At 51.1% G+C, this 23,672-nt stretch overlaps 9 protein-coding genes across 9 annotated transcripts; 4 read left to right on the top strand and 5 right to left on the bottom strand.

The window, feature by feature from the left end:
* Positions 1-3,218: 3,218 nt before the first annotated feature.
* BJY04DRAFT_232147 (putative MFS transporter) lies at positions 3,219-4,937 on the bottom strand (the record flags this gene model as incomplete). Its single annotated transcript, XM_073719700.1, has 5 exons — positions 3,219-3,420; positions 3,484-3,681; positions 3,746-4,512; positions 4,568-4,723; positions 4,785-4,937. The coding sequence occupies 5 exons, from the start codon at positions 4,935-4,937 to the stop codon at positions 3,219-3,221; spliced, it is 1,476 nt and encodes a 491-aa protein (XP_073565597.1).
* Positions 4,938-5,157: 220 nt separating this feature from the next.
* BJY04DRAFT_151113 (putative D-lactate dehydrogenase (cytochrome)) lies at positions 5,158-7,487 on the top strand (the record flags this gene model as incomplete). Its single annotated transcript, XM_073708885.1, has 10 exons — positions 5,158-5,430; positions 5,498-5,690; positions 5,749-5,857; positions 5,903-5,999; positions 6,062-6,198; positions 6,272-6,562; positions 6,634-6,863; positions 6,939-7,120; positions 7,180-7,283; positions 7,340-7,487. The coding sequence occupies 10 exons, from the start codon at positions 5,161-5,163 to the stop codon at positions 7,374-7,376; spliced, it is 1,650 nt and encodes a 549-aa protein (XP_073565598.1). The 3' UTR covers positions 7,377-7,487.
* Positions 7,488-7,504: 17 nt separating this feature from the next.
* BJY04DRAFT_211006 (uncharacterized protein) lies at positions 7,505-10,012 on the bottom strand (the record flags this gene model as incomplete). The annotated part of the gene is made up of 5 exons (XM_073714340.1): positions 7,505-7,597; positions 7,733-7,966; positions 8,014-8,302; positions 8,343-8,771; positions 8,835-10,012. The coding sequence occupies 5 exons, from the start codon at positions 10,010-10,012 to the stop codon at positions 7,505-7,507; spliced, it is 2,223 nt and encodes a 740-aa protein (XP_073565599.1).
* Positions 10,013-10,331: 319 nt separating this feature from the next.
* BJY04DRAFT_223654 (GNAT family N-acetyltransferase) lies at positions 10,332-10,841 on the top strand (the record flags this gene model as incomplete). The annotated part of the gene is made up of 1 exon (XM_073717757.1): positions 10,332-10,841. One exon carries the CDS (start codon positions 10,332-10,334, stop codon positions 10,839-10,841), a length of 510 nt encoding a protein of 169 aa, XP_073565600.1.
* Positions 10,842-11,304: 463 nt separating this feature from the next.
* Positions 11,305-13,215, bottom strand: BJY04DRAFT_211007 (epsin; the record flags this gene model as incomplete). Its single annotated transcript, XM_073714341.1, has 4 exons — positions 11,305-12,656; positions 12,718-12,938; positions 12,998-13,067; positions 13,143-13,215. 4 exons carry the CDS (start codon positions 13,213-13,215, stop codon positions 11,305-11,307), a joined length of 1,716 nt encoding a protein of 571 aa, XP_073565601.1.
* Positions 13,216-14,277: 1,062 nt separating this feature from the next.
* Positions 14,278-16,074, bottom strand: trpE (anthranilate synthase TRP2; the record flags this gene model as incomplete). Its single annotated transcript, XM_073714342.1, has 4 exons — positions 14,278-15,590; positions 15,662-15,735; positions 15,798-15,946; positions 16,063-16,074. 4 exons carry the CDS (start codon positions 16,072-16,074, stop codon positions 14,278-14,280), a joined length of 1,548 nt encoding a protein of 515 aa, XP_073565602.1.
* BJY04DRAFT_151171 (uncharacterized protein) lies at positions 16,004-17,774 on the top strand. Its single transcript, XM_073708886.1, has 3 exons — positions 16,004-16,663; positions 16,719-17,288; positions 17,337-17,774. Exons 2-3 carry the CDS (start codon positions 16,729-16,731, stop codon positions 17,626-17,628), a joined length of 852 nt encoding a protein of 283 aa, XP_073565603.1. The 5' UTR covers positions 16,004-16,663; positions 16,719-16,728; the 3' UTR covers positions 17,629-17,774.
* Positions 17,775-18,283: 509 nt separating this feature from the next.
* On the bottom strand, positions 18,284-20,658 carry BJY04DRAFT_151175 (SIF2 family protein). Its single transcript, XM_073708887.1, has 4 exons — positions 20,480-20,658; positions 20,406-20,422; positions 20,174-20,322; positions 18,284-20,078 (listed from the first exon to the last, which is right to left on the bottom strand). The coding sequence occupies exons 1-4, from the start codon at positions 20,527-20,529 to the stop codon at positions 18,414-18,416; spliced, it is 1,881 nt and encodes a 626-aa protein (XP_073565604.1). The 5' UTR covers positions 20,530-20,658; the 3' UTR covers positions 18,284-18,413.
* Positions 20,659-21,615: 957 nt separating this feature from the next.
* On the top strand, positions 21,616-23,250 carry BJY04DRAFT_201037 (rhomboid family protein). Its single transcript, XM_073713024.1, has one exon. The coding sequence runs from the start codon at positions 21,926-21,928 to the stop codon at positions 23,078-23,080; it is 1,155 nt and encodes a 384-aa protein (XP_073565605.1). The 5' UTR covers positions 21,616-21,925; the 3' UTR covers positions 23,081-23,250.
* The last annotated feature ends 422 nt before the right edge of the window (positions 23,251-23,672 follow it).

Genomic DNA, 23,672 nt, shown 5'->3' on the forward strand with positions numbered 1-23,672 from the left:
CCCCTCACTTCATGACTATACTGCAAAGATGTAATCTTCCCAACAGGATTAGGGCTAGGAGCAAAAAGCAAACACCGCTTGGGCCAAACGACCCTTAATCCCGACTCTCTCATCTAGATATTGCCCTGAGGCTGGCCACATAAGCAACTGTTGTTTGTACTCTCCTGGTTTATAATCGGACTACACCCCCTCGGTGATCATTGCGGCGCGGAAGGTATCTTCGGAACCCTCGTCTTGCGGCGGCCCTTTCTCAAGCAAAATAGATGAACGTGAAACGGGCTGAGATCTGTCTCTTCTTCAGCAGCTGTCACGAACTGATGTTTGCTTGCTATGCAAGAATCAAGTCCGTCTGTGCAACAATTTGACCAAGCAAGAGTCGGTCTTGCAAGAACAACCATCTGGCAAGCCTTATCGAGTTCCAGTATCATCTAGATGAGGTAGTACTCAGATCATGGCGTGCTATAAATGCCCTCGTGTCATCTCCTAAGGCCCTGCCTTTCATCCCATCCCAATCCAGTTCTCTCCTCATCTATCAGACAACCTCTCAAGTCCAGTCTACAATATGAAGCTTGCTACCATCATCTTCACCCTTCTCGCCAGCAGCGCTGCAGTATCTGCTCTCCCTGCTCTCGAAGGAAAACGAGAGGCTGCATGCCCCACTGTCGAGCATACAACTTGTGGCGTACGTTCTCATCCCCCTATCACTCACTTCCAAGAAATTTCTCTCATATTGCTGGAACTTGAATAGAAATGCAACGGGTCTTACTGCCTAGTAGGTATTGTGAATCTGTAAGTCCTACAACCCTCACTGGTACTGTGCAGGATGAGCTAACTGCAACTCAGTACTTGTGGTAAAGGTAAAGTATGACTTTCTCGCCCCATTCTTTGAACATTCCCTTGCTTATCTTGGCCTTTCTCTTACTGTAGTGTGCTCGCGATGGAGCTGCTTGTTGGCAAATTCCTCGGCAGCAACTTACTTGCCCCCATTAGACCTCTCTGGGAGGGTCTTGCATGAGAAAGTGGGATCCAGCACTGGAGTTATCAGGGCCTGGGAAATGGTCGGCAAATTGCACGTATCCAGCTATATCTGCTTGTTTAAGTATTGTAACGCCCGACAGCTCAAGAAGATGGGAGGTTCGCCATAGTCCTGAGCCGTATAGGAAATATAGTACGCTCTTTGTTGTTCAGTATGCAACAGTTTGTTTCTCTAAAGGTCCCTGTTAAATTGATAGCCATACGAGAAGTACATGAGTACCAAAAATATCCAAAGCCGTGTATAGACTAGACCAATCAATTTTCAAGCACTGCATAGTGTACAAGACTTTAGAAGACGGTGGAAAGATGAGAGAGTCTTTCCCCGCCACACCGTTGCGAAAAGCAATTCCTTCTGCCTTCTCTAGTTAAGCGAGCATCTCAGTGTGAACAACGGGCCATGAAAGCCGTCAATTCCGGCGTAGGACATCGGGGATAACTCCAGCTGTGCTTTCCCTGTCCGAGTCATGCACCAAAGGGGTCCCCTCCAGCAGTCAGCCTCAAGCTACATGACATACAACCGCCAGTCTACATCTAGCAAGCCTGTGCAACATCAGGTCTGCCTGACAGGGTGGACCATGCTGCTCGTGCGCCGTGCTCTACAGGGTGGTCAAATCTGGTGCAACGGTGGCTCTCATCACGTACTCGAACAGTCAGCCCTAATCTAAAGTCACTTCACCGTCAGTAACGGATGGTTGCGAGCCGCATGTGGTACACAATCAGAGCCCAAGCTTCCTTTCTTTGACTCTTTTCAGTGACTGAAGCAGAAAAGTTTGTGGGCTCTTCCAGTTTGCTTGCAGCCCAGCCGCTCTCGGTAGGTACAAGGCCCCCATGTTGTTTGAGTAGTAGAGTTCGGTTCCGAGGCTCGCGACTCGACTATAGTTCGTAAGATTTGTACAGCATAAGGACCAGAGTATTTAGTGGATAGCGTGACTCGGCATCTCTTGGAGCCCCATTGATCTATAACCAGACTACACACCTGTAACCGCCGGATCAGGGCGGAGGGTTGTTAGGGCTTACGCCTGTGGCTTCGACAACGTCTTGAGACCTACCGTATGAAAGGAAACTTTTGGTAATCTTTGACTTTGCAATTAGACTACATTGCTTCGGAGTATAGGGAGTGAAAGACGAGAACAGATCCAGTTTGTTGCCAACACCTTCTCTATCCCAATGTTTGCCTGGTCCAGACTGTGCAACAGCATGGGCAGAGCAAGAGGCGGGGTGGTCAGCCCTACTCCTCTGAGATCCTCCAAGAGATTCAACTACCTGTATATCCAAAAGCTATAAATGCCGCCATGAATCCACAGAAGTACTGTCTCATCACTCACTCCCAAATACTCCTCTCAACTCTCAGCACCTCAAAGCACCAGCTCAACCAGCTCAACCAGCTCAGCCAGCTTTCCTTCAAAGCCAAGTCTATCATAATGAAGTTCAATTCCATCATCCTCACCATCCTCGCCAGCAGCATAGCAGTCAGCGCTATCCCGGCTCCCGCTGAGAAACGCCAGGGCGGATGCCCCTCCAACTCGAACTGCGGAGTACGACGCCTTCCTTCCTCCCTAACATTTGAGAGGAGATCCATACCTAACCACTCAATGCCTTTGTCAGATGTGCAATGGAACCAGATGCCGCATTGATGGAGTCAACATGTAAGTTCTCTTGAGTACCTGGCTAGTTGATGGATAGAGAACCCGAGCTAACTTATAGTTCTACAGGGATTGCGGAAGAGGCAAAGTATGGCTTTTCAGTCCAGTCCACCCCGTTATGTGGTCACCTCGCTGACCTTGTGTCTCTTTTTCGTCTTAGTGCACTATTCAGAGTGGAGGCGGAGATGGAAAGCCCTGCTGGCAGGTCGGAACCCAAGGCATCACTTGCCCCGGAAAGCGTTAAGAGCTTAGCTCTTGGTCACTCGATGGTGAAGTTGGGGTTTTGAAGGACGAAACGACGGTGATGGTGATGGATTGATGGATCAGGAATCGATTTTATGACTTTGCTTGCCGGCATGCATCCAGCTATTTTAACGCTCGTTTATGACAGTAACGCCAAATGAATTTGTGACGCGCGCGATGCACTTGAACATGAAGCTTTACCAAGCTACAAGATATGATTGAGCTCTCTTGGACTGTAGATACTGTAGAACAGCAAAAATACCCTCACGGGCATAGGGCAACACAATAAAATGCGAATCACAGAGGATATCGGAATGACTTATTCTCTCCATCAGTCAGGTCCTCCAACCCATGCTCTCCTGTCGGGGGTCCATACTTCCCGTCCCTCCTCTTATTCTGCCCCAGCATCAGAGCCCTAAACGCCTGCGCCAGAACAAAGCATATGGCAAAACAGATGACAGTGGCCTGGAAGCCCGGGTCGTAGCGCGGGGCGTCGTTTCTTTAGGGCATATTGTTAGCACTTGAAGACACGAAGAAAGAGGGAGGTCGAGTCTTCACTTACGCGTCAAATGTAAGCGGTCCGATAATGTTGCCTAGCGAGTAGCCCATAAATGTCCCGGCTGCCATTGTTGCTTTCTTTGTGTGGCCGGCTACATTAGATGTTCCCATCGCGATGCATTGGACCCAGGCTGAGGCGAAGAAGTTGATGAGATAGAAGCCTATGATTCGGGCGGCTCGCTGGGAGGAGGGGAGTTGCCAGCTAGACAGGTCTTTAGTGATATTCACGCACCCTTTCTTTCTGTGTCTCGAAAGGGTAAACCTACATCAAACAGCTGCCTAGTATGACCGGTACGCAAGCACCACTCACGACATGGAGTCGTGAGTTAGGGACCTTCCTCCCAATATACCCCGAGCCCAAAACGCAGATAAACGCGAGTGCTCCGATTGGCATATTAAGCAGCAGAGACTCGAAAGTCGAGAAGCCCATGCCGTTGAAGATGATCGAGCCAAAGGTCGTCACCGCACCACTGCCGACACTCGACAACATGGACAGAAAGAACACGAACCAAAAGTGATACGACTGGAGCGCCTCGCGAGCCTGATACCATTTGAAGTGACGGTTCTCGGCCCCAGCATTATTCGCTCTCACGCGCTCGAGAATGAGGATCTTTTCCTGCGCCGTAAAGCCCTTTGCAACCTGTGGGCTGCCGGGGAAGACGAACCACAGAACTACAGACCACAGGAGTGTTGCGAGGCCTGCGATCAGATACATGTATTGCCAGGGGTTGAGGGCTCCGCCGGTGATGTGGCCGAGACCGTAGTTGATCAGTGGAGAGATTATGTTCGAGCCGCCGCTGAAGGAGTACCAGAGAGAGGAGCGAAAGACCTGTTCAGAGTGGGTATACCACATTCCTGTGCAGAGCATGAAGGCCGGTGAGACTCCGCTCTCGATCAGGCCGAGCATGAAGCGGTTCACGAGCATGCCGCTGTAGTTGGTGCATGCGGGGGTGCTAAGGACGACGACGGCCCAGAGGAAGCAGATCACCGGGCAGACTTTGCCGACTGTAAATTTCTGTGATAGCCAGGAGATCTCGATGCCGTTAGATTTCGGAAAGCCCATCTTGGGGTTTGATCAGGCATCGTACCGGATAGCAGCCGGCAATGTAGCCAAAGTAAAAGATCAACGAGACCCACGAGTACTTCAGACCATCTTCAAGACCGAGATCCTCCCTCAGCCCAAAGATAGCAGCCTGGCTGAGGAGGGCCTTGTCGTAGTATTGAAGTGCGTAGGTGAAACACATCTGCATCGCGGTTAGTCCAGCTCGCCTAGCCTCATCTCAACGGATCTAGGATCAAACGCACAACCGGCATCAAGCGCATGTCAATCTTGCGCAGCAGCTTCTTGTTGGTCTCGTCGTCAAGAACCGGCACACCTGAAGACATTTCAACGCCATCTTCCACTTTGGCAGGGTCAGCGAACTCGGTATGCTCAGCAGCCTTGGGATCTGACGACATGGTGATGATGATTGAAAAGACATAAGATCATCCATCAGTCTGGGAAGGCACCTTATATATCCATGTCGAAAATGCAGGAATATGCGGGGGACTGGGGAAATCTGTGGAGAAGGGAATTGGAATGTGTCGGATCGATCCCTTTTGGGAATCTCCGCTCCGACAGGACTTGTTGTAAAGGGCCATCTCCGACATAAAAGACACTTGCCAACGTCTAGTCTGAATAATGCCGCCATTAAGAAAAGCAATCAACATGAAGCTGGGATTTCAAATTCGTCAGATTGTGCGTTCGTGCGCGAGGAACCCTGCCCTGCACCGTGTCCGCCGAGTCCACAGTACCTCCCACAGCACCTCCAGACATCTAAAGAGCGCAGTCATTGGAGCTGGCGTCGGTGCAACTGGTCTTGGGCTGTTATCATGGCAGTATCTTACGCCACACCCAGCCCAGAGTGATGATCAGCGACTGAGATATGCTGATAAACAAACCATGTTGAAGGTTGCTCACTAAACTCCATTCATTGGATCATGCTGCGCAGCTGACCACATCTTTGCTTTATTTTCAGGGCGTTCAAGCTATTGCCACGGCTCTCGGCTCCGACGCAGTGACAACAGACGAAGACGACATCGACCTGCATTCGCACTCGGATGTGTCTACATCTCACTGCACAACAAGGCCAGTCGCCGTCGTCACGCCGAGATCTACAGAGGAAGTGTCAATCATTGCAAAGATATGCTCTGGGTACCAAATCCCGATGAGTATCTGCCCCTTCCGATGAGCTGCATTACATACAAGAAGATATCTGACAGAAAGTAGTTCCTTTTGCCGGTGGATCCAGCGTCGAGGGTCATTTCACTGCTCCATACTCCGGAATCAGTATCGACTTTTCGCAGATGAATCAGATTATCGCCTTCCACGAGGAAGAGTACGTCATCCCATGTTTCGCATAGATCTGACTGATGCTCGAAAGTATGGACGTGGTTGTCCAACCCGGCGTCAACTGGATGGACCTGAACAGCGAAATCAAAGATAGCGGTCTCTTCCTACCGATGGACCCTAGCCCTACCGTATGCTTGATATACATGTATACAATATACTACCACATGCTCATCGCTAACATGGTCCCCAGGCCCTTATCGGCGGCATGGTGGCCACAAACTGCAGCGGAACAAACGCAGTCAGATACGGTACAATGAAGGATTGGATTCTCAATCTAACAGTCGTCCTGGCAGACGGTTCCATCATCAAGACGCGCCGCCGCCCACGGTACCAACTCATCTCATCTTACCCACTCATCAGTCGTCCCGACTGCCCATCGCAATCTCTAACAAAAGCGCAGAAAAACATCCGCCGGCTACAATCTCACGGCACTCTTCACCGGCTCCGAAGGAACCCTCGGAATGATTACTGAAATCACTCTCAAGCTCGCGCCGGTCCCCGAGCACCAAAATGTCGCCGTGGCCACGTTCCCCTCGATAAGAGACGCAGTAGCCTGCACCACAAGGATCATGCGCCGGGGGATCCCCATCGCGGCAGTCGAGCTCATGGACGAGACTCAAATGGCTGTTCTGAACCGGAATGGGGGCGCAGGCGGGCGCTTGTGGGAGGAGAAACCGACGTTGCTGTTCAAGTGAGTGTGCTATGCACATCTTGATCTTAAGGGTGTAAATCGGAAGCTATTTGTTGACTGAAAGCAAATAGATTCTCCGGCAGCACGCAGTCCATAACCGCTGATATTCGTCGTGTCGAAGACATAATCTCTCGAGGGGGCGGCAGTGCGTTTGAGTTCGCGCGGACAGAGACCGAGATGCAGAATCTTTGGGCTGCGCGCAAGGAAGCTGTGTGGGCGATGTGTGCCCAGAAGCCAGATGGGACACAACTATGGTCCACGGATGTTGCTGTGCCGCTGTCAAAGCTGCCCGAGATTATCGGTAAGAAAAGGCCCCTTGATTTCCAATCCAGCCCGGTTAGTTACAGATACAGGAGTAATTAGATCTAATATCTAGATATGTCAAAGACGGAGTCTCAAAGCCTAGGTCTGTTTTCTAGTATTTTGGGCCATGTCGGTGACGGCAACTTTCATCAGGCTGTCATGTATGATCCCACGAATCCCTCTCAGACTCAAGCAGTGCAAGAATGTGTCAAGAAGATGGTCCACAAGGCGGTCGAAATGGAGGGGACAGTCTCGGTATGCTTTTATTCCTTTTTGACCTACGGCTAGATTCGCCTAGTGACTGATTCTTGTAGGGCGAGCATGGAATTGGGCTAGGCAAAAAAGAGTGCCTGGTGGATGAACTTGGCCTGGAAACAGTTGCCGTAATGCGGACACTGAAGAAGAGCTTGGATCCCCAGTAAGTGGCTCAATCACATCTAACTAATTCGCATTTCTTAAATTGACCGACTGTAGTTGGCTTATGAATCCTGGAAAGGTGTTTGAGCCGTGATGGACGGTGCTGTATTCCTTCCGCTAAGATGGAAATACTAGAGTCCGCGGTCATGTTTGCTGGTTCTGATGAGGGACTGGATTTGTTAGAAACTGTGGCTTGGTTACCAATCTTCTGCCCTCTGAATCCTAGATATCATACCGCAGTGGGAGTAGGTTTAGCAAATTGAAAGAGAATGCCAAAAGTCCTAGCCCGCTCAGAACGAGGAAGCTATAACCCATCTATTGAAACGTTGGCATTATCAGATTAGGTACGCTGTTCAGTCCCACCATATCCGGTAGCGTATCCCAGAAATTCGAGTCGAAGATCCAGTCGTCACTCTGGTCCTGTCCGTTGCTCTCAGTGGGTATGTCCACATGGGCTATTGGATGTGAGTATAACCGGCAGCTAGAGTCCCTATTGCTGCCCCGAGCACTGCCAGTCTGTGGGGTCTGTAGCGCCGCAGTGACAATGATATCCAGCAGAGTAGCATAACGCTGGGACATGTGGATGTCGTCGGGAGCGTTTTGCTTCATAGCCTCAATGGCTCTTACTATGAGTTTAATAAAGGGATTTGTGCTATCTAGCTGCTCTTCACTTATGAGCGTGACCTAGGTCGATTTAGTTCCATGGCGGCAGAGGAGTGCAAGCGGCTGACCTTCAATAGATATAGTGAGGCACAGAAAGTGTATAGCCAGTATCTGACAGCCGCGTACCTGAAAACCTTAGATGGAGACGAAGTCTTTACAAGGAGTTCAAGCATGTTAACCGAGGCTCTAGTGGCCTCTTCCGCAAACTGCGATAGCGATTGTGTATAAAGGTTCCGAGATTCGGTGTCGGGTATACTACCAAACGTATGTGCAGCAGGACTAAGACCACAAAGGCGGATGTAGTAGTATTCGATCTCAAGGCAAACTCCACGCAGTGACAGGTCTAGTGGCTTACTCCTGAGCATCGGTTTCCGTTGTCAAATAGAGGGAAATAGACTCACCTGTTCCAGCAAGATGGCGCTTTCCTGCCCAGCTATCCAGACCCCGTATAAAATTGGTCCATGCACTTATCGATACTGCAGGCCCTGTACCCTGCTGACTCCTTCTCCAGCTATTGAGGAGCTCCCTTGCCTTGCGCATATGAGGTGCGAGGTCGACAGTATTTTCCGAGAAACCATCAGCTATAAGGTTTGATGGAAGCCGATCAATCTCCACGCAGCAGCTGCTTGCCAACTGGGGCTCTAGACGGAGCCGTAAAGCGAGAGCTTCATCAGTGAGACGAAGAAATGTACACAGAATGCGTGTCCACTCCTGCCGAACAGAAAGCCTCTCGCTATCGTCACCTGGAGGAGCGCGCGCTGGAGTGCGCTCATTACTGAAACATCCTAGCTCTTGTGCTAGGGATACTGCAGTGGATAACATCATCCTGCCATTCATCAGTCGGTTCCAGAGCGCCTATGTAGATCAACCAATAACTAGAGATACTGACCATGACATCTTGTTGCTCCTATATGCTGGGGCCACTATATTGAGCCTCTCTGGTACACTCGACAAGTCGGGCCGCCGATTTGCTCCTTCAGACGCTGCTGCATGCTGCGGTTCGCCTTCGTGAGTCTGATACTGTGGCTCAAATAGCTCCAGATCGCCGCAGTCTCCCATTAGATCCGCCGTTGAGTTTATTGCTCTAGGGTGCCACTCGATGAATAATAGCAAGGCTGCAATAGCACCATGACTACGCATCGCTGACAATCCCCACATTGAGGACTGGAAGAGCCGTTGCACCCATGGCCAAGTGCGCCAATGAACCCTTTCCGACCGAGCTTGGCCGTTGAAACCACTCAATGCATGGTACCTGGAAGCTATCGTCATAATGCTGATAGTGAGCACGGGCTCGTCAGTTGCCAAAGAGCCATAGCGATCCGGCGAGGAGTACCACTGTGGTACGACTGGGAAGAGATGCCAAAGGTGTGCAAAGTAAAACCCCAGGTATTCCACTGCTTCCTGTGCCTGGATAATACCCCGTTTGATCAAGAAAAACTGGTCCCAGGACTTTGCGGAGGGCATCATGAGTGGTTTGGTGTATGCGGATTGGTGCGACGCTGCACTCGAGCCTTGGTGCGTGTTCCCCTCTCTCAATCCATCCGCATCCAGATTCTCCCTTGATCCAGCAACCGCGACGAGATCCAGGGCATCGCATGCATCCAGTATACTTGTGGAAATAATTCGCTCCTTGGTATTGGACACCCAGGGTAGATTACCAGAAAGGGTCGGAACCACTTGCAGATCGGAAGGGGTTCCTTCTGCGGTATGCCGATAAGTAGAACTATCTGAGCCTTGAGGCGGATTTCCTGCGGATGGAGAAGCGGGGGTAATGACCATGTTGGCTGTTGCAAGTCTCGAAGGCCCAGACGTCGTGCTGCCCACTGACGGTTGCGGTCTTCTTCTCTTTCTCCGATGTGTCGTCAAACAGATCCTAGACTCCTGCTGGCAGCGCCAGCACGTTAGAGCTTGAGATGACGGCTCACATCTCTTCTTCTTCTGCCGACAGTTGTCGCAAGATTGATATCTGCGTCTGACTCGATTGCTGTTCGGGGAATGGGACTGATTGACGGGGAGGAAAGTGATATCGGGCGGACTAGCTAATGGGGAGGTCGATCGTCGAGGCATCACACAATGACAAAAGCCAGCGGATGGCGGATGAAAGTGTCAGAAAACGACCGATGGACAGCAATGGAGCCGGGCAGGGCCTGTCTTTCGGATATTCCATAAACGGAAAGAGCGACGATACTCTGAGATCCAGTCGATAATTACCTAGTTATTCATATTGAGCTGTATCAATGGTGTTTGGTCTCGAATCGGAGCGGATATCCGAAACAGGAAGAGCCGACTGACACCCGTCCTGCGGGCACGGATCCATCCATATGGATTCAATACTCCATACTACCTACCACCCACTTCTTCCCAGCCACCGCAAAGCAAACCCACCATGGCAACCTGGCGCCCTCTAACACCTGCCGACGTCAGCAGCCTCATGCAAATAGCAGACACCATCCACCCAGGGCTACCAGAAAGCGCACAAGTCTTTACTGAGCGCATAAACCTCTACCCAGAGGGCTGTTTAGCCCTCAAGCTAAACGACACCGACCAGCTCGTTGGCTACGCCATTTCACATCCAATTCGACACAGCCAGCCACCCGCGCTAGATACTCTACTTGGAGAAATCCCCTCCGATGCGGATTGGTATTATATCCATGATGTTGCGGTCTTGCCCGAGTTGCGTGGGAGGGGGGTTGCGGGGGAGTGCGTGAGGCGGTTGCTTGGTGTTGCGACAGGGACGGGGCTTGCTCGGACCTGTTTGATTTCCGTTTATGACACGGAGGGCTTTTGGGGGAGGTTTGGGTTTGCGAGGGAGGTTGTTGAGGAGGGGATGATGGCGAAGTTGAATGGCTATGGAGATGGTGCCGTCTATCTTTCGCGTTCGAATCTTCAATTATAGCACCTGACTGGGGATGGTTCGGCTTAATATTTGGGATAAAGGTGTTACAGGACATGTACATAGATACGAGAGAATATGAAAGACAGCGGATTGTTGGAGAGGAGGTCAAGAAGGAAACCATATACACGGAGTAAGAGAGGGTTGGGGTACTGGTGCTTAGTATAGCTGAAAGATACGGTGTAATCGGTAGGTGGGATATAATGAAACAGTTGATTGCTAGGCTTTGAGAGAAATGCATAAAGAGGATCGATAGCATAAATAAAACATGCCCAACCAGTATCATATAAGTGAGATGGAACAGTAGGAAAGAAGTGTGTCAATGAGAGTATCAAGGATAGAAAAGGGAGTATGAGAAGAAAAGAAAAGTGGTATCTGAACACCGTATAGTAGAATGTACGGGGAAGGAAGCATGCGGGCGGAAAGTGAGAATCGATACGAATAAATAAACACCTTGCTGTTGACTCTACAGGTCAATAAGGCTACCCCCCTGTTGCGGCTGCTGGTATGATTGCTGCGCTGCCCAGGGGTTACTGGGCTGCTGGACATAGCCAGTCTGTTGTGGAACGAATTGCTGTTGTTGTTGCTGTTGCTGGCCGAAAAACGGGTTGTTGCCCGTGTGCGCGGCCCTTAGTTTGTTCAGACCTTGGCCGGCGGAGTTGACAAAGGTACCAGGCGCTGTGTGCTGCGCGGGTATACGCAGATCACCGGTGTTGCCAAAGGTATCCTGACCCTCACCGGTGGCCAAGAGTGCGTTCAAACGAGCAGAATGAGGGTCCAGCTGCGGGGTTTGTTTGGGTGGTGCCAAGTGAGTCTGCGGGGAATGGGGTGTCTGGTAGTTTGCGATGGGGTTCACTGAAGAGCCAAACTGGTTGGAGAATTGGTTCGTCGCTCGTTCCTCTGACAGGGTGTTCAAAGATGGTCCTCCAGACGTTACGGGCCGAGGAGACTGGAACTGGGGCTGGAACTGTGTGCGGGCAGCGAACGGGTTGTTAGAGCCGGTAGGCAAAGGTTTCAGGGCATCGGGCTGGTTGTTAGCCCATGGGTTGTTGGTTCCAGCAGAAAGCAGGTTATCCTGTTGGTGCGGTTGCTGCTGCTGCTGCTGCTGAGAATAAACATCCGTCCCGTAAGGGTTGTTCGTGCTGAAGCCAGTTTGCTGCGGCTGTAGAGTAGCTTGAGGTTGCAAATAGTTATTCTGGGCATATGGGTTCTGGGTGTAACCTGTGGGCTGCTGCTGGAAGCCGTTGGAAAATCCGTTCGGCATCCCGGTGTTCTGTCCCTGGAACCCGGTCGGGTTCGCATATTGGTTGTTCAAGTACCCTGTCGTCAGCGGCTGCTGGGGGTTGATCGGGTTGCCGAACCAGTCAACAGCACTCTGCTGCTGGTAACCCTGATTGTAGCCAGTTGGCTGGGGCTGTGCTGGAGGCGTGATATCGTCAAATAGAGAGGTGGCGTTACTTTGCTCCAACTCGCGTCGGCGCAATTCTTCCTCCTCCTTACTCAATTTGATGGCTTTAGCTAGATCTTCATCATCATCCTCACCATTACCCTGCGACTTGGCGCGCCGTCTGCGCTCCTCTTCCGCCTCGTGTTTGCTTGCTTCGATGGCCAAGCGGTATTCAGCGTCTTCGTCATCGTTCTGGCGCCGCCGGTCCCGCCGCTCGGCTCGGCGAGGTGGCGCTCCATTCCCATGGCCGCCTCCGTGGTAGTCATCGAGCCCGTTCACGCGGGACTTCCACAGTTTGCGGTCGGATCGCTCGCTGCGCAAGCGGTCTTCGTCGAGGATAAGCGCGGTGAGTTCCTTCGCAGCGGTACGGACTAGACGGCACATCACAATTTAGCCGGCATCGCGCTATCAACTTAATTGCTGTTGACTTACCGTCCTGGCCAACGTCTCTGCTATCCTCATCAACATATTGAAACTCGCGCAGAGTCTTGATAATGTAAACGTTCTTTCGGGCCCATGTGACGACAAGTTCGGATCCCTCGTGAAGACAGTAATCAAGAACCTTCAATGACTTCAGGACGTGGCGCCAGTTCTTTCCCTTATCATTCAAGCGCTTGTCTAGCATATCCATAATCTCGTAGAAGTCTGTTGGGCTGTGGCGCAGTCAATACCAGGTTTGTTTCTATGCTATTGCTTGGGCGTCAAAACCTACCTGCCGAACGTCAGAGAGGCAATTTCTGCCATCTCGGTCCCCGTGGGACCCCAATGGTCATTACTCGTCGCTGTTAGGAATAGCGAAGGTCAGCCACTGTCACAAATCCGGTCGGATGGGCATTCCGGATAGACAAGGAACATACCATTTCGGACTTTCACCTGAACTGCAGAGTAACCCTTAGTGACATTTTTCACGCTGCGCACGACTTTCGACATGGCGACCGTGTGATGTGTGGGAGAAGGAGGGGTGGTGGTTTGGAGTGCTCGTAAAGACGGGGGGAGTTGGACCCCGTGGTGACGACTGTTGTTGGGTTGGAGGCCGAGGAATCTAGCGTTGGAAAAGAGCGTGCGGCGAGATTAAACGGTGCTAACGAAAGGGCGCGATTGGAGCAGAACCGGTCCGACTACCCTTTTTTTCGCGGCTGGAGGTGGTAATTGGGAGGTTGGTGGAGGAGATGACGGTGGTCTCGCCGTCAGTTAGTCTAGTCGAGGAGTTGTGTTAGTTCACGGCGGGAGTGGCGTATGTAAGCCGCGTTCGGAATAGTCTGGTCTTGGAGTTTGTTGGAGATGGAGAGAAGAGTGAGGAAGAGGAGGAGGAGAAGGAGAAGAGGGGTATTCTGGAAGCGGAGATGAAGCCGGCTAAGTTGCAGCAGTTGACAGCCCAACGCGAGGGAGACGAAGGTTGAGACTTGACAATGACAGGAACAGTTCAAGTGCTGGCCGATTAATTCCACCCTACTGGGGGTGTGGCGCAAGGCTGACGACGCAAACTCTCAGCGTGCATACAATGACCGCAACTTACAAGACGGGCGCGGTGCTACTATGAATGAGACAAGGGAATACGAGCGATGGCTTTGATAGATGGAGGATGCCGATTGACGCCAATTAGGTATTCAATTAGTGATGGTGACTGTAACAGTAGTATGTAGGAGAAAAGGAGAGGGACAAGCAAGCCAGAATGTTAATGCCTAACGGCTTACACTACTATTTGCCATCGAGCTTTTATGGTTATTGTTACCGCGCATTTGAGTGAGCCTGATTCATAGACAGATAAGATCCTATATACGTATACGTTAGGTAGGGTAAATTGATCAACTTGTTATTCTCGCGGGTGTTTTCTTGAGATTATTGCTGTGGCGGTGCATCTGCAATGCTGTCCGATGACGTCTGTGTCGAAGCAGGTATAGGAATGTAATAAGAGTAAATAATACCTGAGGTATAGCTCTATTCTATAGATCCGTCAATCATATTCAATTTGTTTTACTGTAAGTTTTACTTTTAGTTGTTTCCCTCCATGCTTAAATACTTTTCCTCTGCCCCCTTGATACAGGCAATGTTTGCCCCCAGCTTGTTCAGTGTCTCTACGTACTCGTCGTATGGATCCGAGTCAAAGACAATTCCGCCTCCCGCTTGCAAGTATGCCACGCCATCTTTCACGAGCATCGTCCGCAGGGCAATGCACGTATCCATGGCGCCAGGGAGCTCTGTAGAGCCGTCGGCTGTGGCAATGTTGTATCCAAAGTAGCCGACTGCTCCAGCGTAGACTCCTCGCTTCTCACCTTCCAACTCCGCAATCAATTGCATAGCTCGCACCTTCGGTGCGCCGGAGACTGTGCCGGCGGGGAAAATTGAGCGGAACGCATCGAATCGCGTCTTCTCCGGTCGCAGGATGCCCGAGACCTGTGAAACAAGGTGCTGGACGTGGGAGAACTTCTCGACAACCATCAAACGGTCAACTTGAGTTGTTATTGGGTCGCACACTCGATTCACATCATTACGCGCGAGATCCACCAGCATGACGTGCTCAGCGCGGTCCTTAAGACTCCCCCGTAGCTCGGCGGCAAGCTGCTCGTCTTCTTCGGCAGTCTTTCCACGCTTCACTGTTCCGGCAATAGGGTGGGTGATGATGCGTCCCTTTTCTTCCTTTGCCAGGAGTTCCGGACTGGCTCCAACTAGCTGGAAATCCTCGCAATCAATGTAAAAGAGGTACGGGGACGGGTTAACGGTGCGAAGGTGTCGGAAGAGATTGAAAGGATGAAGAGAGGTCGGTCGAGAGAGACGTTGCGACGGGACGGTTTGGAAAATGTCGCCCTTGGCAATGTGCTCCTTAAGCCTCACGACGTGCCTTTCATAACCCTCGCGTCCGATGTTAGAGGTATATTCTTGATTCTGAGTAATCGGCCCTTGAGGTGGCAGGGGAATATCGGGTCTCAGAAGGGTGTCAATAATGCGTTGGATGGCCGTCTGGCCTTGTTTGTAGTTGGCATCGAGTTCCGCATCGCTACTTGTGATGGGGATATAAGTTACGACCTTGACGACTTGAAAGAAATGATCGAAGGCAACGATAGTGTTGAAGAGCATGAAAAGCGACTCTGGGATGCCGAGGACATCCTTGAGCGGACGCGCTGTCTTCGGTTCAAAGTACTTGACGCAGTCATATCCCACATAGCCAATTGCACCGCCGGTGAGCGGAGGGAGCGTCAAGCCGGGTACTGTCGCGACGCGAAAGTTCGAAAGTTTATCCTCCAGGATCGGAAGCGGATCGGTCTCGGGGCCATGTCCAGGTCCAGTCTTAAGGACGGTATTGGGGTCTAAGTTGAGTCGGAGGCGCATGGTTAGTCCAGTCCAAGAATCAATGAATGTCGCGCGCATCGTCGCATACCAGCTCCAACAAAACTATATCTTCCAATTGTTTCCGTTGTAGCCGCGCTTTCGTATAAGAATGATAACTTTGATCTGTCGCGAGTCTTCAAGTCAGCCCTCGTCCTGAACAGACCGCTATCAAGGGCGGATCTCACTTTTCTGCGAGCTTCAGATACGCGAGTGTGGGTGTCAAGAGGTCGGCCGGGATGGAGGCAGTGAGCGGAAGGAGATTGGGAGGAAATTTCGTGTCCCTGGACTGACTGATCACCTCCCTGGCAGTCTCGATAGACGGCGTGATGGTAATCTGAGTCACATGGCAATGTCAGCATAAGTCTCTCACAAGCATGCGACACGGCTGCCAAAGCCAATGGTGGGCTTAGGCAACAGTAGGGTATGGGATACTTCGATGGAGATACTCACAGGTGGCGCCATTCTCTTCGTCTTATATGCCTAATGCAGTGAGGGAGAGTGCGAACAATGTCTAGTGCGGGGATTTAGGATGAGGACGCGAAATCTGGTGGAGAAGCGGAGGCCGCACGATCAGTTGCTTGTTGATTGATCGACCACTGACTGTTTATGAAGTCTTCAATCAGGCGGGGATAATCTTCTAACAGGGACAATGTTGTTCTTTTATTTATTTCAAGGTTTAAACTTGGGTAGGACAGAGTGGTAGATTTACGAGCCAAGGGGTGAATATCATTCAATATATAATTTAACCCTTCTGTTGACCGCTAGAAACACCCCACTAATAGCGAATAAGCAACAGCATTCAGGATCAGATAGACGACTGTGGGCTTAGGACAATCTTGATTTACTCCGAATACTTCGGGAGACAGCTTCCTGAACCTATAACCCGTCACATCCTCCATGAACAGATTGAAGGAGTAGGCAGGAGCATCCACGTTTCGTTCCTAGACCTCGTGACTTCAATCGAGCAGCAGCATCAACACCATTAAGCTCAGTAACATTCATCCGTCGTTCTGCTCGAAGCAAGCATTCATACCGTCGTCATCTGCACTACGTATGGTCCATTGCGACGAATTATTGATTACAATGAGCGCTGATCATATATGCAGCACAACCGCAATGGACTCGATCCGTTTGCCTGCCGAAACAACAATCGATCAAGTCCATCCTCCACTACCAGAGAAGAAGGATCGCCCAGAGAAAATCCAAACCATAAGCACCATTGAGGATCTCTCCAAGCGTCTTACGCGACTTGCGCACCTGTCAATCCTCAATAGCCAAGCTCTAACACATCCCTTGAATCTCGACACGAGTAGTATACAACAGTGCCTTGACAAGCTCGAATCTCTTCTAGATCCACGTTCACATCTCACGAGGGAGATAACCATCTGCCGTCCCGACCCTGGTACCCACGGCAAAGGACAGAGAAAATCCGACAAGCCGAAACAGTTTATTCCCATCTCACGCGCTCATTCCCGATCTCGCTCGTTGGAGGTCACCCCGAAGCAAAAGGCGCCCCTGCCATCTGGGCTAGCGGTAGTTCATGATGAAGTGAGGACTCTAGCGGATGAGTTCAGGAAGCGCCGAGATGAGACACTCCATATATACAAGATATACGATGATGAACGAAAGCGACTTGAACATAATGTTGCGAAGCTAGAAGCAGAGATTGTCGAGCTGTACGTGAATTTAATCTACCTTATTTGACAAGACTAATACGCCATCAGGCGAGCCGACATGCAAGAAGACACGGCTGGAAGGGAGGCACTTCAGGGTACTGTTCGAGGGTTCGAAGCTTGGATAGGTGGCTGGCTGGCGGAGTATGACCTGGTAGCGCACGCGAAGACACAAGGACGGGGTTGGTGGAAGAAAAGACCGAGCGATAAGCCGGGAGACTTCGATGTAGATGCGCTGTTTGAAGGCATCACGGCATGGATGCGTGGCTGGACCGACGTTGAAGAAGAGTTCCGCAATCGCGACAATGCGCGCAAGCTAAGAAGGAGAGTTTATGTTACCTAGATCATAAGGAGATTTTCTCACAAAATCTCCCAGCATGTGCGAACCCGTCTTCGACCCATCCACAACAGTATTGATACGGTTGGCCTAGCTGGATGTAAAAACACCTGGATGATACAAAGATCAAGTATGGAGTAGGAAGAAGATCTTCGAGAAGAGAATTAAAATATAAGATTATATATAGCCAAAAAGCAAAAAGACATACAACAGTTGGGATTCGCATGTGGTCACCCACCATACTACTAACCAACCGGCGTGAGGCTTAAGTACGGCTGAGCGGACGGGAAGCCCTGTTCTCCTCACCCTGTGGTCGTATGTACTTAATGCTGCCTTGCAATGGTCTATATATAAATAACTTGTGAAGTAATAATAAACTAAGTCAACTGTTCTTATTGCAGCATGCGATACATGGCGAGGTCTGTCATATACATAGAAAGCTACAGAGACAAAGCAATAAGAATTAATCAAATTAGCCACCCATGACCATACAGAGTACGCTATCCGCCGCTGCGCCATCGCCTGCTCCATTGCGCCGTTAGGTACCGATCTCCTAACCAAGCATATATCGAGTATAAATGGTAATATAAGATAATGAAGTGACAGTAAGGGTCCTGGTTTCTCGAGTAGTACCGTGAGGAAACTGTGCTGATGTCCTCAATAGGTGAGCCTTGAATATAATCGTAGCCGCGTCTCGAGGCGAGCCTTTTGGTCCGGTTCCCACTTCTGAGGTAAGGTGTTTATTGCGTGGCAATAAGATATTGTTTGATCCAGATGGTGTATTTCGTAAATCACCTTTGCAGGTTGATTATTGCTAGCTTTGTTCCAAAGCCAAAGGCCAGCTTTTTGCCGTCCGTGTCCCAGGTGAGAGAACGGTCTTGGTCTTGCACGTCGTTTTCTGTGAGGCCGTTATGTCCGTTCGGTGTATGGTTCTCCTGAGTCTCCGTCTTGAGGATGCTGTTCTGATTATCTTCAATATTTTCTTTCGTATTTTGTGCACCTGAGGCCTTCCACGTAGCCATAGCCGTACCTCCACGTTGGGCATTCCAGATGAATAACCCGTCTCGGCTGGCAGCAGCAATGGCGAATCCGTCAGGAGAGAACGAGCTGGCCAAGACAGGAAGTGAAGGGCCGAGAGACAAAGTGTGTATACATTCAAACTTCCTAGAGTCCAGATCGATGTGCCATAGCTTTATTGTATCATCTGTAGACGACGAGGCAAGAACCAGCGGCTGGTCAACTTGTCCGGATGGGTTCGGCCTAAGCTGAATAGCAGTGATATGACCTTCATGAGCTTCATCCAAGCGAATGTCGTGAGTGGGGACCCAGAATGAAGCACTGGACGATGATGCTGCCACAGCGACGGGCGTTGAGCCGGCATTAGCACAACGAATGAAAGTCCAAGGCTGCTCAGGGTCTCCCGCGGTAAAGGTTTGGGACAGGTGAATGCTCGACTCGGCGTCACATTGGTAGACTGACATTCCGCCACACGCAAATGCCTGAGTATGGCCAAGCCAGCAAGCATCAAGAATTGAGTCGTCGACTATTTGGGGAGGTGGAAATTCTTCCGGCCGTAATGAGTCGTCCCAAAGCACCAGCTCCGACAATTTGCTGTCAGAGGCCACAACGAGTAACTGGGTGCCGTTGTGAGCCCACTTTAGACTGGAGATCATCCGAGGCACCTCGGGTAACAGGTCAACGGCATTTCCTGCGACGTCGTACATGGTGATAGAGCCTCGCATGTCATTGTAAGTAGCGACGGCCAGTTTCTGGCCTTGAGGATCCCACGCCACTGCTGAAACCCACACATTATCTCCTTTGTTCTCAACAATCTTCTCCTCAACCGGTAATGAGGTCGAAGATAGTTTGTACAAGCTGCAGAAGGTGTCACCAGCTGCTACAACGACGGTTGGGTCCTGTGGGCGCCAAAGGGTCCTGGTCACGTGGTCACCACCAGCCACATTGATGATGGCGGTGCCGGGGCTGAGGTCAGCGGCCTTGGCGGGGGTGATCTGGACGCCGACGCTGTGTCCGGTGGTCAAGGTGAAAGTCGGTGCCGCGGTTGGTTCCTGGTCAGGCAAAGCCGGTCGGATCCCCATGCTTACATCTCCGTCACCATCTACAGCGACTGGCTCTTCTACCGATGGCGACTCTGGAACATCTGGTTTGCTCTCACTCGTAGTACCGTTCGTTGGCTCCACGTCCATAGCATTCTCGTCTCCATTGGTTTCGGCGTGGTCCTCTTTGCGAGGCTTCTTAATATTCTGGGAGGCGGCAACTTCGGCGGTCGAGTGACCGTTGATCGCAACTCCGTCTCGGGCAACCTTGCCTGTCGGTGAGATTGGTGGTTGGTCTGCGCTAATGCTCACCTCGCTTGGACCCTTTTGCGTCGCTGAATCAAAGGGCTCAGGCCCGAAGAAATATTGTGATGGTGAAGACGGGACAGGATTTCCATCCTATTGAAGACGGTTAGAGGGGGATCAGGAGGAGGATGGAGACAATGGTATTGAAACAGAAAAAAAAACAATCAGAAATCAAATACTGGACGTGCCTTGTCAAGAGATTGTTCTAGTTCGTGATACTGAAGGCCTTTTTGGACAAGTGATACTAGCGCGTGGGTCCGAATGTAGGGAGCGAAAGGCAGTTTCTGCGGATCATGATTCCAGGCGCGTTGTAGTGTCACAGCAGCTTCACCATGACCTGTGGGAAAGTTAGAACAGGGGAAATTCAATTTTGGCGGCATTGAAGAGGGGTGGAGAAGAAAAAGAAAAGGTTCCACGAACCTGATTCTTGGAGGTACCTAAGCCTCTGTCAGTATCAATTACACCAGGCAGTAATAGACTTGGAGGAAACGCACCTCCATATCAGGTAATTGACGTGGTGCGATGTGAGATCAGGATGTGCCATTGTTTGTTACATATGACAGCCAGAAGAAAAGTGGTAGACGAGCATCCCAGACGGGAGAACTGGGGGGTTGAATAGACAACCAAAGCGTAGCTGGAATATGCAGATCCGCGGAGGGATTGATTCCAGAGAGGCGGCGGCGGAAAAGTCTGCTGGCAAGGCCCCCGTCTAGGAAAGGTGAAGGTTGACGAAATGTAATCAACTTGAGCAAGGGAAGGGCGGAAGGTGGAAAGAAAGGGGATATGGTGAAGGCGCTGGGTAATGGGTAACAGGCAGTGGAAGATGAAGGAGAATTATGAGGTGGAGGGAGGAGCGCGGCAAGGTATGGGGATAGCAGCGAGAGCTAGTACAGGATTAAGCACAGTGGGGAGAAGGGCCTTGAGTTCTGACAGGCCGCGGATTCAGTTGCAGAAGAGGATGAAAGAAAGAGCCAAGAGGGTGTTTGGCATGTATGCGCATAAAGACAAGGTCGTTTTAAAGGCGAAGGAGGGGATAGAGAAGAGAATGAAGACGACGAAGATGCAGATGAGACACGATGGGATGGGGAAACCTTCAACCACGGGACGAATGAACGACGGCCTCAAGCTGGCAATTCTCCAGGCGGCTCTGGGATGCGGTTTGAAGGTTGAATCTTGAAAAAGTGGTCTCCTTGTGGCGTCTGGCCCACGGTTTAGCCTGCCAGGCTAGCACTAAAACTGCACTGCTTGCACCAGCTGGACTTTCGAGATCGGCACTGAGGGAGAGTTAATTCCTCTGGAGTCTGAACTCTCCGCGATTTCTCCGGAGGGTGCGAGTGATATGGATTACATGTTTATTCAAAGTGTTGATCATTCACAGTCTTAGTGTCATAAGTCTGTCCGATTTTTCATCACCATCCCGGTACTTCTAGAACATCATTGATGCTCCTTACCCAGGACGTCGTCGTCCACCCACTTCTCTCCACATCGTGACATGCAAGCCTCAGGCACCGCTGATCGACCCTCCAATTTGGGTCTCACGTGCCAAGGCTGGATGCTTTGGGCATCACAGTCAGTGAAGGTTCATGACTCAGCTCTTCTTGGACTGCATAACTCGGGATACCGAATGCACAAACCTAGGTGCAAGATCTGTGGAGGCGTCAATACAATAGTAGATCTTGTGAAATTGCTTATCTATGCTGGGGACAGAAACCCAAAGTAAGCCATTGCGAACATCAAACATCAGAACCAGTTGGTTTGGCCGAAGAGACGAGTGGACTGGGGCAGGCTGGAACCTTACTCCGTAGTTAGTGGTGCACCGCCGCTTACTGCCAGCCAGCCTCCGCCTCCTTTGCCGACAACTTTCGGTCTTCGCTGTTTCTTAAGTGCTTTAACATCAGCCTACGGTCTGCCTCCAAGAGCAGCCGTAAAGCTTTCCGACAATGGCGCTCAGAGTCAATATTCCTCCGGCGACTCGCGTCTGCCTCATCAGCCTTATCACTCTCTCATTCCTGTACAACATCGCTCGATGGCGCCAGCTTGACATAACTCCGGGCACGCCAACAGTCTCTCCTGCCGTCCCTTATCTGACTCTCGTCCCGTCGAATTTCATCTTCTATCCTTGGACGCTCCTCACTGCGACGTTTGTTGAGCAAAACATATTCACTGTTCTGTTGAACCTGGCCACGATTTTCTATGGGGGAAAGTACCTGGAGCGCGCGTGGGGATCGCGAGAGTTCACCAAGTTCATTCTCACCATCGCCCTCATCCCTAACGTAGTGATGGTGCCAGTCTACCTCATTTTAGCCGCCATCGGGGGCGGTTCGAGTAGCGGGTACGCCTTGTTCTCCAGCCAGGAATGTACCACTTTATGCACTCCCCCTGCTGACTCGCCCTCGTTCAGTGTCACACAAATCTGCGGCGGCATCTCGATCCAGGCCTCCTTCCTCGTCGCCTTCAAGCAACTCGTTCCGGAGCATACTGTCACTATTTTCAAGGGCCTTGTCAAGATGCGGGTCAAGCATTTCCCCGCTGTCTTTCTGCTACTCAATACAATCAGCGGGGTGCTTCTGGGAACATACGTTGCGGCTGCGCTTGCGTGGGTCGGCTTGTTGACGAGCTGGACATATCTCCGATTCTTCAAGCTGCAGCCCGACCTCACCGGCACGTCTACCGACGGAAATGGGATCAAGGGCGATGCGAGCGAGACATTTGCGTTCAAATGTCTCTTTCCCGACGCGATCCAGCCACCGATTGGTGTTGTGTCCGATATTGTTTACTCTCTTCTCGTCTCTCTGAAGATCTGCACGCCATTCTCGGCGGAGGAAATCGCCTCTGGAAACCAGCAGGCTCTTGCTCGTGGAGAAGCTGGCCTTCCTAGTCTTCTCAGCAACCGAGGCGGACGAAGCATGGCGAAGCGCGAGGAGGCGGAGCGGAGACGGGCGGTAGCATTGAAGGCACTGGACCAGAGGCTCCAGGCGGCCGTTGCTGCGCGGCCTCAGCCGTCTACCATCCCCAGCCAGACACAAACAGCAATTTCAACGGTTCCTGGACAGACCATGCTGGGCGAAACGAGCTATACACCGGACCACGCATAAGGACTTCGTTGATACCTGGAGTTTGGATATGGCATTGGGATAATGATTAGAGGTGAAATGTCTTTGTTCTCAGGGTCGGTTAGCCTGGCCAGGCTTATATGTGATATATTTTTAGCATTGCATCTTCTTGTATGTTGCTATATACCTATTCATCTTTCTCTACTGTCAGTCTGTGTGCCATCCAACTTGTGCCGTGATCATGGTCGACGAGGGTTTTGCTGGTCGTAAGTAGGGCCCTATCCTAGATTTACCCTTACAGAACTGGGCTGTGGCTCATGTCACAGATAAAAATGCACGGGTATGCCTGTCCCGGTCCGGCTCACAGCACAAAAGTCTGGCCGGAAGCTCTCTCGGGTCATTACGCAGCGACTATATATCTACGACTGTTCGTTTTTGAATCTCCCGTGATGCAACAGACATCCTGATTAGATCCCATTTTGACACCTACAAAGTAAGGGCAGCTTCTGGCACCGTCATTTGAGATTTACAGGTTGTCCGCCTGTATTCAGGCTTACGAGTACTGACCAGATGTGGTTTACAGACCTCACTCAAAGATGCCATTTCGCTGGTAAGAGGCTCCAGGCTCAGAACT

This window comes from Aspergillus karnatakaensis, assembly GCF_047715665.1.
Source record: "Aspergillus karnatakaensis strain CBS 102800 unplaced genomic scaffold BJY04scaffold_76, whole genome shotgun sequence".
Taxonomy (NCBI): domain Eukaryota; kingdom Fungi; phylum Ascomycota; class Eurotiomycetes; order Eurotiales; family Aspergillaceae; genus Aspergillus; species Aspergillus karnatakaensis.